Source organism: Rhinolophus sinicus, linkage group LG05, assembly GCF_036562045.2.
Source record: "Rhinolophus sinicus isolate RSC01 linkage group LG05, ASM3656204v1, whole genome shotgun sequence".
NCBI classification, from domain to species: domain Eukaryota; kingdom Metazoa; phylum Chordata; class Mammalia; order Chiroptera; family Rhinolophidae; genus Rhinolophus; species Rhinolophus sinicus.
In genome coordinates, this window is record NC_133755.1 from 119020207 (window position 1) to 119035810 (window position 15604).

The 15604-nt window shown below is 34.0% G+C and overlaps 1 protein-coding gene across 10 annotated transcripts in view; it reads right to left on the bottom strand.

Annotated features, from left to right (window-relative positions):
* Positions 1 to 15604, bottom strand: part of SNAP91 (synaptosome associated protein 91) — a 131198-nt gene that overhangs the window by 42502 nt on the left and 73092 nt on the right. For all 10 annotated transcript variants that reach the window (XM_074333249.1, XM_074333256.1, XM_074333253.1 and 7 more), the window contains exons 12-13: positions 15385 to 15494; positions 13193 to 13311 (exon numbers count right to left, since the gene is read on the bottom strand). In XM_074333249.1, coding sequence (XP_074189350.1) covers positions 13193 to 13311; positions 15385 to 15494 — 229 coding nt within the window. The remainder of the gene's footprint in view (positions 1 to 13192; positions 13312 to 15384; positions 15495 to 15604) is intronic.

Genomic DNA, 15604 nt, shown 5'->3' on the forward strand with positions numbered 1-15604 from the left:
TGCAAGTTTAGGGGTTAGAAAAAAGAAACCCTAACCTAAACCATTTTCTTCTTCATAAGTTTCACATTATCAGATACTTCAAAATTTGATGCATAATCTTAACATTTAGAAACATTATGTAATAACACATGAGAATTATTTTAAAGACAAATGTGACATATTATACATCATCAAAACTCTTTAGCCCTTCTAAGGTCAGCATTCATACTTTCTTAGTGTTCAACAGTGAGATTACAGTTGGCAACCTAAATAAAAAGCTAGGAGGGGTTATTCTTAACCATACTATGACTTCGGGTTAAACACTTAGCATGTCTAATGACATTCTTCTACTCTCAGCCACATAATACACCTCAGCGCTGATATTTGAATTCATGAATATTACTGGAAATTTTATCATAAAAAAATTTACCAGACTCATTGGAAAGACTTTTTTTTTCAAAGTTTTGAAAACAAATGAGAACTCAGTAAACCAAAAGTTCTAGAAGACATTTAAAAAACTGAGAGACATGAATTTGGCATAAAAATTAATCACATTCATTTAATTGTGCATTTGGCAAACCCAATACTATGTAGAGCCCTCTACAGGTATACTGCCCTGTTTCCCCGAAAATAAGACCTAGCCGGACCATCAGCTCTAATGCGTCTTTTGGAGGAAAAATTAATATAAGACCCGGTATTATATTATAAGACCCAGAAGACCGGGTCTTATATTAATTTTTCCTCTAAAAGACGCATTAGAGCTGATGGTCCGGCTAGGTCTTATTTTCGGGGAAACATGGTAAGATAATCAAGACTCTTCCTAACCAAATCTTACCTATTTCAAAACAACATTAGAAAATTACAGCACATGGTTACTTGACATTAAAAACAGTTTTGAAACGTGAGAATGTATACCTAATAAATAGAGTCAAAAAAGGATCTATGTTGACTTGAGGCTAGGGTATATTCTGCTGTTAGATGGCCAGGTTCCAAATCCTAAGGAACAGAAGGTTCTTCCAATAATTCTTCAATAGTACCTGGGTCAATACATGCATTACTCCATAGTCACACTTCCTAAAAATATTAATTAGAAACCAAAGTGAGTCATCAGAAGCCAGATAGACTTGGCTACTCTCTTCTCCTGGTGTTTGTGGGACCCTCCCTCTTCCTGCCCTTATCAATGGCTATTTCAAGCTGCAGTGTCACATAGCAAAAGAGCTAACAGCCATGTGATTTGCAGTTTGCAGACCTGCTATTGCCTATGATAGGGAATGAGCAGCTTATTTCATACATTTGGTAAGTGAGGGAAAAATAGACTTACTATGTGTACTAGAAGGAGAGAGAAATAAAAAGATTTTTAAAAAGAAGTATACAAGATTAAAATATTAGTTTTTGCTTTTGACTACTGTTTTGTTTAGCTGTAAGGTGTTGAGATTTCCTGCAATGATATGATGGAAGAAGAAAATAAAATTTCCTTGGAAATTGTGCAATAATTAAGTATATTGGTGGATAATTGAAACTGAAAAACTTTTTCCACTCCTGGGAACCGCAGGTTTTAGTCTCCAAAATCTTAATTTTCTAGATGAACTATAACTTATGTTACTTATTCCTTGTTTTATGTAAATTTTTCTCTACTACAAATGGAAGTCCCTTCATTTCATTTAGGATGATGGGGACAGTTATTAAATAGTTCTCAAAACTACCACTTTTTGTAAAGAACTAAACTATACAAAAAACCTACAGCAGCACAGTTCATATATAAGTAGTACATAATCGGACATGTTTTTGCATTATAGAAATTACTAGAAAATATTCATTGTAATTGAGGAAACAGAAGTACAACAAAATTAACAAGGAAATCTATATTCTGCTGAGATGTAGATAAACTTTTATGTTATTATGAAGATTAAATGTGTTAATATATTTATTACGTGCTTACCCATGATAGCAAATAATAGTAACAAGCAATATTTAAGTCAAATTATGATTTTCATTATTGAACTGTGAATTTCAAAGCTTCTATAAATCTCTCAGTGTTTGTGTGTATGTGTGTTTGCGTATTTGCATGTGAATGAAAACAGACTATAAATATGTCCCTTAGATTTAATTAACAAGAAAATAGTAATATGGGTTGCAAAACCTGCTTGTACTATAGCTAATATTTCACATGGAAACTATTAAAGTCATATGATCATATAATATTAATGAGCTTTCAAATGTATGTTGATAATTAATTTCTATTAGGTCTATTAATTCTAATAAAACCCTAGCAGTAATTCCATGTTTCCCAAAAAATAAAAATTTCACTTCAAGCATTTATAGTAAGAAATTATCTGTTTTCCCACTTCTAAAATACAAAACAATATGACACACACACTCATTTGTTTGTGCTGAGAGATTAATTTATTATGACGAAAACAATGCTCTACCCATTATGGGTCCAAAGATAGGAATTTTAAACACACTTAGTATTCTTTTAAACATGTTTACTATTACTGCACATGATGCCAAATATTATATGCATTATTTAAATTAAATTTACTAAAATGTGCATCTACTAAAATTTGGTTGCTTTACACCAACAAGAAAAATTAATGTAATTTACAAAATATCCCCTAATGGCAGTATTTACCAGTACCTACAACTTCCAAAGGAACTTCATAAAGACCTGAAGTGGTGATAGTCTTTGGAAAATGAAATCTTACTATGGTTAGGGTCAGATAAAAACATCCAAATAGGTCCAAAAAGTTTTAAAGTTTGTATTTTACTGTCTAGTTATACAAAAATCAAATATGCTTCAATAATAGAAGCAGCCTGATCTCATCAAACAAGATTGAGAACGTGATTTTATTTTATTTTTCTGCTTAGTCAAATGACCCAAAACATATTTGTTACAATCTACCATCCTATTCAATCACGACCAAGTATCTGTAGGATAAATGCAAACTGAAGGTAACTATTACACTAGTTTACTCCAATTTCTTAAGGTTTATAATTTTTACTGTTTTGCTTAGAAAATGTATTTGTTAGTGTTTTCTCCCTACCTGGCTTTTCTACTACTATGCAATACTGCAGTTGTAGATGTTTTGTTGAGACAGAAGATTAATGCTGTCTAATCATCAAAAAGTGACCATGAGGCTCTAAGTAAGGTTTCTAGTAGCCTACAAGGTGCTCGATACTAATTATTAATAAATAAATAAATAAATAAATAAATAAATAAATAAGTAAATAAAAGTGCCAGCAGATTAGAAAAAGAAAAGCACCTCTTTCTCCAGGATTGTGGCAGGCTCTCAGCTTGGCTAGAAGCAGGCTGGATATGAGCCCCTCCCGTTCTGCCTTTGAGTATCACACAAACTACATGTCCATGTCAGACAGCCCTGGCTGAAAAACCACATTATTCTGCTTTCTTCTGTATCCACCGATACTGGGATGTTTCAATTATCAATAGTTACTTATTTCTAACAAGTAACTATTATTTCTAACAAGACTGAAATGTATTCTAATAAAATTAGTTATTATAACTTATTCCTTATAAATATTATGTTTTAGCAAAAAGTCCTTGGAGGTGAGTATGAATAAAAATGTTATACTGAAATTTAAAAAGAGTTCACCTAGGTTTTTCTTTTGTAAATGAAAACGTGTCTCTGTAATCAGTGATTGAAATCAGTGATTAGTGATTGAAATCAGTGATTGTAATGGTGATTGAAAGTAACCTCACAGGGTGATCTGATCATAGATTCCTAACTGAGCAGGTCATGGTGGGGAGTCAGCCCTAGGCCTATAATTTCTTTAGTAAAAGGTTTATCTTTGCCTTAAGCAAGTCCTGTCCATTGTTCTTGTACATCTAGGTTAGCACATCTTTGAAATGCCAAAGTAATCCCCCTTTCCAGACCCCTCAGAGGCAGTAACCACCCTCAAGGTGGGACATAATCTTGTTAAGTATCCTGTAATCCAATCAGAGAGCTTTCCCTGCCTTGCTTTCTCCCATCTTCATGTAGTCTTCCTTATGATCCCTTCTTAATTCCAAAGGTATAAAAGAAACTGCAAAACCACCATTCTCGGGAGCATCTGAGATCTTACTTCCTGTTATGTCATCAGTTTGGCTCAAATAAACTCATAAAAATTCTCTACAGGTTTGGACGTTTCTTATGTCAACATTTTTTATTTGACATTCTTTTGGTGCCGAAAGTTAAAAAAGAGATAAAATTTCTCTTCAATTTCATGCTAGAGAATAAGATTAAAGGAGATAAGTTTGCAGTTTCACGGTTCATTAAAGTCCTAAATAAATCACTAAATGTTTGGTAAGTTCTAAAAAGCACGAAGAGTGAAATACATACTGATTTAAACAGTTGAATTACAGAGTTAATACAGTCATATAAAACTGAAAAAAATATATTTATAACCCCATAAATTTATAATTAACACTAAATTTTAAAGCACAAAAGTTCTATAGAAGTTATTTATATGAATTTTATGATGGAGAAAGTATGATTTAAAAATATGGTTTTGAAGGATCTTAAATAGGAAAATATAATACACTGTATTGTATAAGACACTGTGCTGATGAAAATAAATTATTAGTAAATTGAAAAAATCAAACATTTAAAAAAACGAAGCTCAAAATGAAAACATATGAACCAGAAGAATGCCTTTATAAAGTCTCTTCAGCATAATTTTCCTTTACCAACTGAAATTTAATAAAGTTAAATGAAGTGGAAAGAACAATTTTATTTAAAAATTGGTAGCTGTACGCTTTGGAGCTGAACATTTCAACATAGGAATGGGTTTAAATATTTAAAATGGAAAACCACCTATATTTAAAATGCTCACATTTATAGTTAGCAACTTTATTTCAGAGCTGGTTATCTTTTGTTTACTTTGTAACCAAAAAAAACTTAGAAATAAAGAGATTATACTACGTAATTTGGATGTCATACCAACAAACTATTTACCAAGCCCACCCAAGGATTATTTCATTATCTAGGGGAATGTGACTGCATTTGAATTTGTAATTTGTTAATTAAGGACTCTGAATCTGAGATGATATATAAAATTACAGATCTTGTCTGTTAGTGATGCAAATATTTTGTCTGGGAGAAAAGATAACTTCAAGATATGATTTTTATTGCACTATCAAACATTAACCAGTTTTGTATCTATCCAAGCCACCTTATTCTAATATTCCTTTTCAAATATCTATAAATACTCACTTCCTCAAAGTGTTCTTTGAACTAGCGTTAACATTTTGTTTCCTCATCAGAAAGTAAATGTCTTTTACCTGTGTTGTTTCTTCTCCCTCCTGGCTTTACTGAGGTATAATGGACAAATAAGAATTGCATATATTTAAGATGCACAATGTGGTAGTTTGATATACCATATGCTGCAGTGTATAAGGCACTCCCATGTATTATGCACTCCCACGTTTTTGGCCTAAAGTTTCAAGGAAAAAAGTCTTTTGTTTTAATTTTTAATTCAAATTTTTATTTGTTTACACTTAGGTACTTGTTTTTCGTATTATAAAGGCATTTAGCACTTATTTTTTAACATATTATAAGAAATTTCATGTAACAAATATTTACAAAACACAAGAACAGATACAAGGTACAAGAAATTTTATGTACTGGTAACAAATTTATCATATTTATGGATCATAGAAGGCCAAGAGCTCTTCATCGTTGCAAGTTCCTTACAAGTTCAACAAAACTGATTATTGTATTCCAGGTTAGTTTGCATGCAGATATCATTATTGATTTCCAGAGTTATACTTTTAACTCATAAGCATAAATAAAAGAATTAAAAACATTTATATAGATATGGAATTAGTACTACCCATGTTTAATGTGCATCCTTATTTTTCCCTCACAAATTTGGGCAAAAAAGTGTGCATTATACATGGCAAAATATGGTGCGTGTGTATATATATATATATATATATATATATATATATATATATATATATATATATATATACATATTGTGAAATGATTACCACAATCAAACTAATTAATAATACAGTCATCATCTCACATAGTTACTATCTTTATTTTTGTGGTGAGAATACTTAAGATTTACTCTCTAAGTAAATTTCAAGTGTACAGTAGAGTATTATTAACTATAGTCACAAAACCATATATTAGATCTCCAAAACTTACTCATCTTACAAGTGACCAGTTGTACCCTTTGGTCAACATCTCCCCATCCTGTACCCTGCCCTCAATCCCCCATCCCCCACCTCCAGCCCTTGGCAACCAACATTCTACTTTCTGCTTCTATGGGTTTGACTTTTTTAGATTCCACATGTAAGTGAGATCATACAGTATTTCTCTTTCTGTGTCTGGCTTATTCACTGAGCATAATGTCTTCCATGCTCATCCACGTTTCATAACTGGGAGGATTTCTTTCTTTTTTCAGGGCTGAATAATATTCAGTTGAATATAGATATAATACATTTTCCTTATCCTTTTGTCCGTTGAAGGAAATTTAGGTTATTTCCATATCTTGCCTATTGTGAAAAATGCTGCAGCGAACATGCGAATGCAAATATCTCTTTTATTTATATCCTAATATATTATATCCATATCCATATCCAAATCCACATGTATATATCCAGAAGTGGGATTGGTTAATTCAGTGGTAGTTCTATTTTTGATTTTTTGAGGAATCTCCATACTGTTTTCCAAATGGCTGTACCAATTTACATGTCCACCAACAGTATACATGGGTTCCCTTTGCTCCACACTGTCACCAACAGTTATTATCTCTTGTCTTATTGATAACAGCCATCCTAACAGGTGTGAAGTGGTATCTCACTGTGGTTTTGATTTGCATTTTCCTAATGATTAGTGATATTGAGCACTTTTTCATATACCTGTGGTCATTTGTATGTCTTCTTTGGAAAATATCTGTTCAGGTCCTTTGCCCATTTTTTAATCAAGTTATTTGCTTCTTTGCTATTGAATTCTCTTATATATTTTGGACATTAACCCCTCATTAGGTAGATGGTGTCAAGTATGTTTTTCCCATTCCATAGGTTGCATTTTCATTTTGTTGATTGTTTCCTTTGCTGTGCAAAAGCTTTTTAGTCTGATGTAGTCCCACTTGCTTATTTTTGCTTTTGTTGCGTGTGTTTTTGGTGTCTTATCAAAAATTCATTGCTAAGACTAAAGTCTAGGAATTTTCCCCTTATGTTTTCTTCTAGTTTTATGGTTTAAGGTCTTATATTTAAGTCTTTAATCTGTTTGAGTTAATTTTTGTGTATGGTTTAAGATAAAGTTCCAATTTCATTTTTTTTTTTTTTTTGCATGTGGATATCCAGTTTTCCCAACTCCATTTATTAGAGATTATCCTTCCCCTATTGTGCATTCTTGGTGTTCTTGTCAAAGGTTAGTTGACTATATAGGTGTGGATTTATTTCTGGGCTCTTCTCTCTTCCACTGGTTGAAGTATCTGTTTTTATGTAAGTACCATAACATTTTGATTACTATAGTTTTGAACTATAGCTTGAAATATGGAAGTGTTATGCCTCCAGCTTTGTTCTTTCTCAAGATTGCTTTGGCTATTTGGGATCTTTTGTGGCCTGTATGAATGACAGAATTATTTTTTCTATTTATAGACAAATGCTGGGATTGCATTGAATTTGTGGATCACTTTGCGTAGTATGAACCTTTTAACAATGTTAATTCTTCCAATACATGAACACAGGTTATTTTTCCATTTCTTTGTGTCTTCCATTTCTTCCACCAATATTTTATAGTTTTAACATACAGATCTTTCACTTCTCTGGTTAAATTTATTCCTAAGTATTTTATTCTTTGTTAATGCCATTGTAAATGCGATTGTTTTCTTCATTTCTTTTTCAGGTAGTCTATTGTTAGTGTACAGAAATGCAATTGATTTTCGTATGTTGTGTATCTTTCAACCTTACTGAATTCATTCATTCGTTCTACTAGTTTCATGGTGGGGTCTTTAGGCCTTTATACATGTAAGTCATTAGGGCTTTCTACATATATGTCATCTGAAGAGACAATTTTACTTCTTCCTTTCCAATTTGGACGACTTTCATTCCTTTTTCTTACCTAACTGCTCTGGCTAAGACTTTCAGTACGATGTTGAGTAGAAGTGGAGAGAGTGGGCATGCTTGTCTTTTTCCTAATCTTAGAGGAAAACATTTCAGCTTTTTTTCCATTGAGTATGATAGTTGTGGGTTTGTCATATATGACCTTAATTATGGGGTACAATCCTTCTATACCTAATTTGTTGGGAGTTTTGATCATGAGAGAATGTTGAATTTTGTTAAATGTCTTTCCTGCACTTATTGAGATGATATACTTTTTATCCTTCATATGTATGATATGGTGTGTTATGTTTATTGATTTGCATATGTTGAACCATCTTTGCATTCTAAGGATAAATCCCACTTGATTGTTGTGTATATCCTTCTAATTTATTGTGGAATTGGGTTTAATATTTGTTGAGGATCTTTGTAGCTATGTTCACCAGGGAGTGGCCTGTAATTTAATTAACTTTTCTGTAGTTTCCTTATCTGTTTTTGATAGGGTAATACTAGCCTTTAAAAAAAATAAGTTTGGAAATGTTTCCTCCTTTTCAATTTTTTTTGAAAGAGTTTGACAAGGATTGTCATTAATTATTGTTTAAATGTTTGGTAGAGTTTACCTGTGAAGCTATCTGGTCAGGGTTTTTTTTTTTTGGTGGGCGGTTTTGGATTATTGCTTCAATCTCCTTATTCATTATCAGTCTGTTCAGATCTCTATTTCATCATGATTCTGTGTTGGTCAGCTCTATGTTTCTAGAAATTTATCCATTTCTTGTAGGTTATGCAATTTGATGGCATCTAATTGTTCATAGCAGTGTCTTATGATCCTTGTATTTCTATGGTATCAGTAGTAACATTATTTATGATTTTACTTTTGAGTCCTTGCTCTTTTTTTCTTGGTTAGTCTAGCTAATGGTATGTCATTTTAAAAAATCTTTTTATTTTTTTTAAACAACAGCAACTCTAGTTTGATCTTTTCTATTGTCTTTCTAGTCTTTATTTCATTTATTTCTGCTCAAATCTTTACTATTTCCTTCCTTTTGCTTACTTTGGACTAAGTCTGTCCTTCTAGTTCCTTCAGGTGTAAAGCTTGGTTGTTTATTTCAGATCTTGCTTTTTCTTTTCCTTAAATGCCTAAATGTAGGCATTTATCACTATTAACTTCCCTCTTAGATCTGCTTTTGTGGCATCCCATAGGTTTTGGTATGTTGTGTTTCCATTTTCGCTTGTCTCAAGATACTTTTTGATTTATTTCTTCTTTGATCCACTGGCTGGCCAGGAGTATGTTATTTAATCTCCACATATTTGTAAATTTTCCAATTTTCCTTCCGTTACTGATTTCTAGTTTCATACCACTGAGTTCTAAAAGGATATCTGATATGATTTTAATCTTCTTTAACACTGTTAAGATTCATTTTGTGTCCTAATATCCTGGAGAATGTTATGTGCATACTTGAGAAGAACATATACAGGTATCTTCCACTTCTCAAAAGTTCACTTTTTGCCACTGTACTTTTACAAAAGACCTACAATAGTGCTGTTTTTGCTAAATGAAGGAAATCCGAAGAGGATTTTTGCTATTAGAAAAAAAGGTAAAAAGCAAAAATAGTATCTAGCATTTGTCTGAGTATCCTTAAACTTAATGTAAGCCTCCTGTAGCCAGCATATTATTGGATCATGAACCACTCTGTCTTTTGACTGGAGAATTTAATCCATTTCCATTTAAAATAATTATCGATAGGTAAAGGCTTACTATTGCCTTTTTATTATTTTCTGTTTTGTAGTTTCTTTTTTCTTTCTCTCTTGCTGTCTTCCTTTTTGATTAGTTGATTTTCCTCAATGGTATGCTGTGATTCCTTTCTTTTTGTCTTTTAGAATCCACTAGAAGTTTTTTTCTGTGTTTACCATGGGCTTACATAAGACATAACAGTCTATTTTAAGCAGATAACAATTTAACTTCAATCTCATATAAAACCTCTACACTTTTACTTTTCTTCCCGCTTATATTTTATGCTTTGCTATTACACTTAACATCTTTTTAATTAATTAATTAATTAATTAATTAATTATTGGGGAACAGTGTGTTTCTCCAGGTCCCATCAGAGCTCCATGTCGTTATCCTTCAATCTAGTTGTAGAGGGCACAGCTCAGCTCCAAGTCCTGATGCCATTTTCAATCTTTAGTTGCAGGGGGCACACATCCTATGTGGGAACTGAACTGGCAACCTTCTTGTTGAGCGCTCTAACCAACTGAGCCATCCGTCTGCCCCTCTGGAAGCTCAAAGGCAGTTCGTTGTCTTCAATCTAGTTGTGGAGGGCACTGCTCACTGGTCCATGTGGGAATCGAACAAGCAACCCTGTTGTTCAAAGCTCGTGCTCTAACCAACTGAGCCATCGGCTGCCCGTTAACATATTTTTATATATTAACAAGTTATTATAGTTTTAGTTATTTTTATTTCTTTTGTCTTCTAACTTTTATGCCAGTTAAAAGTGATTTACCTACCATTATTACAGTATTAGAATATTATGAATTTGACTATATATTATATTTACCAATGCATTTTATACTTTCATATATTTTCCTGTTGTTACTTAACATCCTTTTGTTTTAATTTGAAGAACTCCCTTTGGCATTTCTTGTAAGGTAGGTTCAGTGGATATGAACTTCCTCAGCTTTTGTTTGTTGGGAAACGTCTCTCTTTCCTTCATTTCTGAAGGTCTGATTTACTTGGTATAGTACTCTGGGTTGGCAGTTATTTTCTTTCAGCACTTTGAATATATCATCCTACTATCTTCTGGTCTGCAAGGTTTCTGCTGATAAATGTGCTGATAGCTGTTCCAGGATTCCCTTGTATCTAATCTAGGTCAAATTTCTCTTCCTTTTCTCAAAATTTTCACTTTGTCATTGATTTCTGACAATTTAATTAACACTGTGTCTTGGGGTAATCATCTTTGAGATGATCTTGCTTGGGACTTTTGAACTTGATGAATGTAAATGTCCATTCCCTGCCCAGGACTTAGGAAGTTTTCAGCCATTATTTCCTTAAATAAGCTTCCCCTTTCTCTCTTTCTTCTTCTGGGACTCCCATAATGCATATATTTGTTCATTTGATGGAATCCTATAGGTCTTGTATGCTTTATTCACTCTTTTTCCTTTTAGTTCCTCTAAGTGGATATTTTATAATGCTCTGTTCTTGAGTTTGCTGATGCTTTATTCTGTCTGATCAAGCCTGATGTTGAAACTTTCTTGAGTTTTTCAGTTCATTCATTGTGTTCTGAAGTTCCAGGATTTCTGTTTGGGTCTTTTTTACGGTTTCTATTTCTTTATTAAACTTCTCATTTTATCCATGTATTATTTTCTTGATTTCATCTAGTTGTCTAGCTATGTTCTCTTGCATATCATTGAGCTCCTTTAAGATGATAATTTTGAATTCTTTGTCAGGCAATTCGTAGATCTCCATTTCTTTGGAGTAAGCTACTAGACCTTTATTAGTTTCTTTTGGTGGTGTCATGTTTGTTTGCCTGATTCTTTGTGATCCATGTAGCCCTGCATTGGTATCTATACATTTGAAAAAGCAAACACCTCTTTCAGTCTTTAAAAACTGGTTTTGACAGGGCAAGACTTTCTCCTGTCAGGTCTCTGGGCTGATGATATTGCATCCAGGACTGCTGTTGAATGGGGATGGAGCTGGGTCATGTGGCTGTTGCTGGGTCTGCTGTGGGTCCATGGCTGGTGGATCTATAAAAGGGGCTTGGGTGGGTATGGATCCTGTCTGATCCCTGGGTGGATAAGACTACCTTCAGGACCTTGGTCATTAGTGCTGGAGTTGTGATAAGGGTCCAATTCAGTGTCTGCAGTTGGGTACACAGATGGCAGGCTTGTTACCAGGGGCATGGATGGATGTGGCTCCTGCTGGGTTGCTGGGCAGACAGGAGTAGCCCTGGATCACATCTCAGTGTGTCTGGAACTTAGTTAGAGGGTGTGTCTCCCACCGGCCCCTTGGTTGGGTACAACTACTTCCTGACTGAGGTGGGAGGGGATGGAGCTGAGTCATAAGACTGCTTCAGGATCTGAGGTTGGACAAAGGTCAGTGGGACTGCCTCTGGTGGCACAGACCAATGTTTATCCCACTGGATCCCTGGGCAGGCAGGACTGCTCCTAGACCCTGAATGAAATGGGCTGGAGCTGAATCACAGCTCATTTCAGGGTCCACAGGTGTAGGCTAGCCTTCTCAAAACAACCCTCCTCAGTCTTGGGCTTCACTGAGGTTTTGCAGCCTCCTACCTGGATGTCAATGCTCCTACAAAGGTACTTTTGTCCATGGAAGGTTGTCAAATTATTGTTGCTGTGGGGAGATGAGATGGAGCACCTCCTATTCCACCATATTGCTTATGTCACTTTATCTGTATTGTTTCTATAGTGAGTCAGTTTTAAACTTAAAAAAAATTTATTTTCATAGTTTGATGCAGTCGGGCAAGGTATTAAAACCAACTCTGTGCACCTTTGAGAATTATGCAGTAATTAATTTTTATATTAGCATTATATATGCTTTTTAAATAAAATACTTATAAGACCTTTTTTTTCCCCCCTGAAATATAAGGATAAAATGGGAATGAAGCACTTAGGTGTCAGTCCTCTCAATCAGTTTAGTTTGGATCTTTCCTGGCACAAAGAAGAATCTATCCCAGATTTCAACTGCATTACGTCAAATACAACGTCAATAAAACCAATTCAGGTCTAAAGGAATCCATGAAGGTGGCTATATCTGAACAAACCAAACTAGAAATGCTGCCTTTGAGTAATTTCATAAATTTGCAGGAATACCTACTTCTCTAAAGCCTGAACTTTAGAGAACAACTACCAAAAATAATCAGAATTTTAGAATAGCAAGAAAAGAATGCCTTTATTCTAACATATGAAAAAACAACTATATGACTACTTGAACGTTTACAGGTACTTTATTACTGTATAATAGGTACTTCTTCTGTCTCTGTCTCTCTCTTTTGTCCATATATTTCAATCAATATATGCCATTCTGAGCATTTTCTCTCCAAAGTTTTTAGCACCATTTTGGATCCTCAGAAGGTAAGTGTAACAATTATATAGCCTGAATAAAAACCCCTGAAGAGAAAAATGGCATTCCTGTCTGATTTCACTCACCTCCCCATGTGGTGGCTCCTCCAGAAGGGGGTGGTGGTGCTGGTGCTGCAGCTGCTGCCGCCCCTCCAGAGGAAAAGTCTGGTTGGAGGTCCAGGAGATCACTAGATGGTTTAGAAGTGCTGAAAGGAAAATATAATTTTAAAATCAGATTTTGACATTTTATAATGTAAATATATTGTTAAATAAAGACTCATGCAAAAAACATCAAAGATTTTGTATATTTTAAGTCAAATAAGAGGACAATATTTTGGGAAAATATAGCAGTATAGCATATGTCCTTCTATGAAGGGCTGGCAAACTACTTTTGTAAAGGGCTAGATGCTAAGTATTTAGGTTTCTGTGCACGATGATCTCTATCACTACTTGACTCTGCCATTGTAGAATGAGACATAGTGCATAAACAAAGAAATGTGCCTTTGTTCCAATAAAATATTATTTACAAAATTAGACAGTGGGCTAGATTTGAGTGCTGGGTCAAAGTTTGCCAACTCTTGCTCTATAGACAATAACAGTTAAAACATATTTCAAACAATGGGTCACTCACCAAGTCATAGAGCAGAAATTAAAAGGGAGAACCTACATGCTTCAAAGTAAGGTGGAATTTTCTTAAACATGTTATGAAATGCTGATTATGAAGACTGTGACAAAGGAAACATACTCGAAATAGTAAAGATATTAGAGTAATAAAATTATGGGTAATTTTTTTTCCTTTTCTCTATTTTCTAAGTATTTCTTTTTTTGTATGGAAAATTTCTTGTCTTTAGAAGAAAAATAATTTATAAGCCAAAGATACTAAAATGAATAATTACTAATGTAACTTTTCTCTAAATAAACTACAATATATCAAGTTAGCCTGTTAAGAGGGTTCATCTAAAAATACTTCTATATTTTTTATTCTTATTCACTTGAGGCTATGTTTTTCAATACCCCTTCATCTGTAGAAGTTCTAAGGAGGAGCCTAGAGCTTTGCTATTCAAAGTGTCGCTCCCAAAATAGTAGCATCCTGAAACCTTGTTAGAAATGCAACATCTCAGGCTTATCCCATATCTACTATATCACAACTTTATTTTAACATGACCCCAGGTGTTTCACATGTACATTCAGGTTTAAGGAGCACTGGCCTAAAGGTTACCAGATCAGGGACCAAGCCATCAGGGTCCCGGGGTCCCCACCTCTCTTTGTAAACAGTAGTTCCATCTCTATCTTTTTCACATATTAGATTTTCAACTAATATTCTTTTGAAGAAAGGATTATGATGCTTTAAAAAGTTTCAAAACCCCTGAAACTTGCCTAGTTTTGATGTCCATTTCATAAACACAACTGGTATAAGTGCCAGGATAGGGAAACATTTATTAAGACCCAAATGAAAGCTTTTATAAGAAGCGGTTTAGTATAGAGGCAGAAAGGACTTGGTTTTACCAAGCATGAGGATATAAAAAGCAGAACTAAGCAAGTAGAGGGTAATACAAGTAGCTAACATGGGCACATTAGTTGGATTTATTGGTCAGTTCAAAATTTAAGTCTCAAAATATAGGACATTCATAATCAGAGTCACAGATACTCTAAAATGAGGTTAGAATCCTTTCAAGGCAAAAGAGTCAAACAAAGAGTTGACCTAAAATTATTATTTGAGGAAGCTCCCATAAGCTGGGGCTTCATTTTAGGGAGCCCTGAGATTTCACAGAATTCAGTCATCCCCACCTCTCTCATTCCTTACCCGTACGTGCTTTAAAAACTGATTAGGGATACCACGGCAGTCTCTTCCCACCACCAGAGTTTTGAGTCCCTCAGATGCACCAGCTAATTCATCTCCAACTGTGAGCTTTTTTAAAAAGCACTTTAAGACACCCTTTTAATTTCCCATAAGAAAAAACTACTTTAGAAAACATTTTCCACATCAGCAAATTTCAGAACTTGAAGTGTGTGCATCATTTTTCCACTTCCTTTTCCAAATGCGTCAGCAACAAGGTGATCACAACTTAGGTCTTTCTAACACTTTGAGAGGTACAGGCCTAAGTAACTGTAAAAGGTACAAAATAACTTATTTGTGTGCCTAAAAATAATTTAAAAAAATATGCCGTGTTAGGACTAGCTTTCACTTGTCTGAAATAATTTGGGTTCAGTACATAAAAGCAAAACAAAAATTTCATCAAAATATTAATAAACAATTCACTGCATACTCGTTAACTAACCTGACTGGGACAGCCGCAGATGCAGTTGCAAATAAATCAACCGGTGGGGATGTGTCAATAGTTTTAGCTGGTGTAGAACTAGGAGATGTAACAGTTGTGGCTGGAGAAGACTGAAAGTGAAGATGCACAACACACTCTAGTCAAATACGAATCCACAAGACACAGAACAACAGGACTTTCACTTTGCAGACCTATGACATTCACATTAATTGTTTGGTAA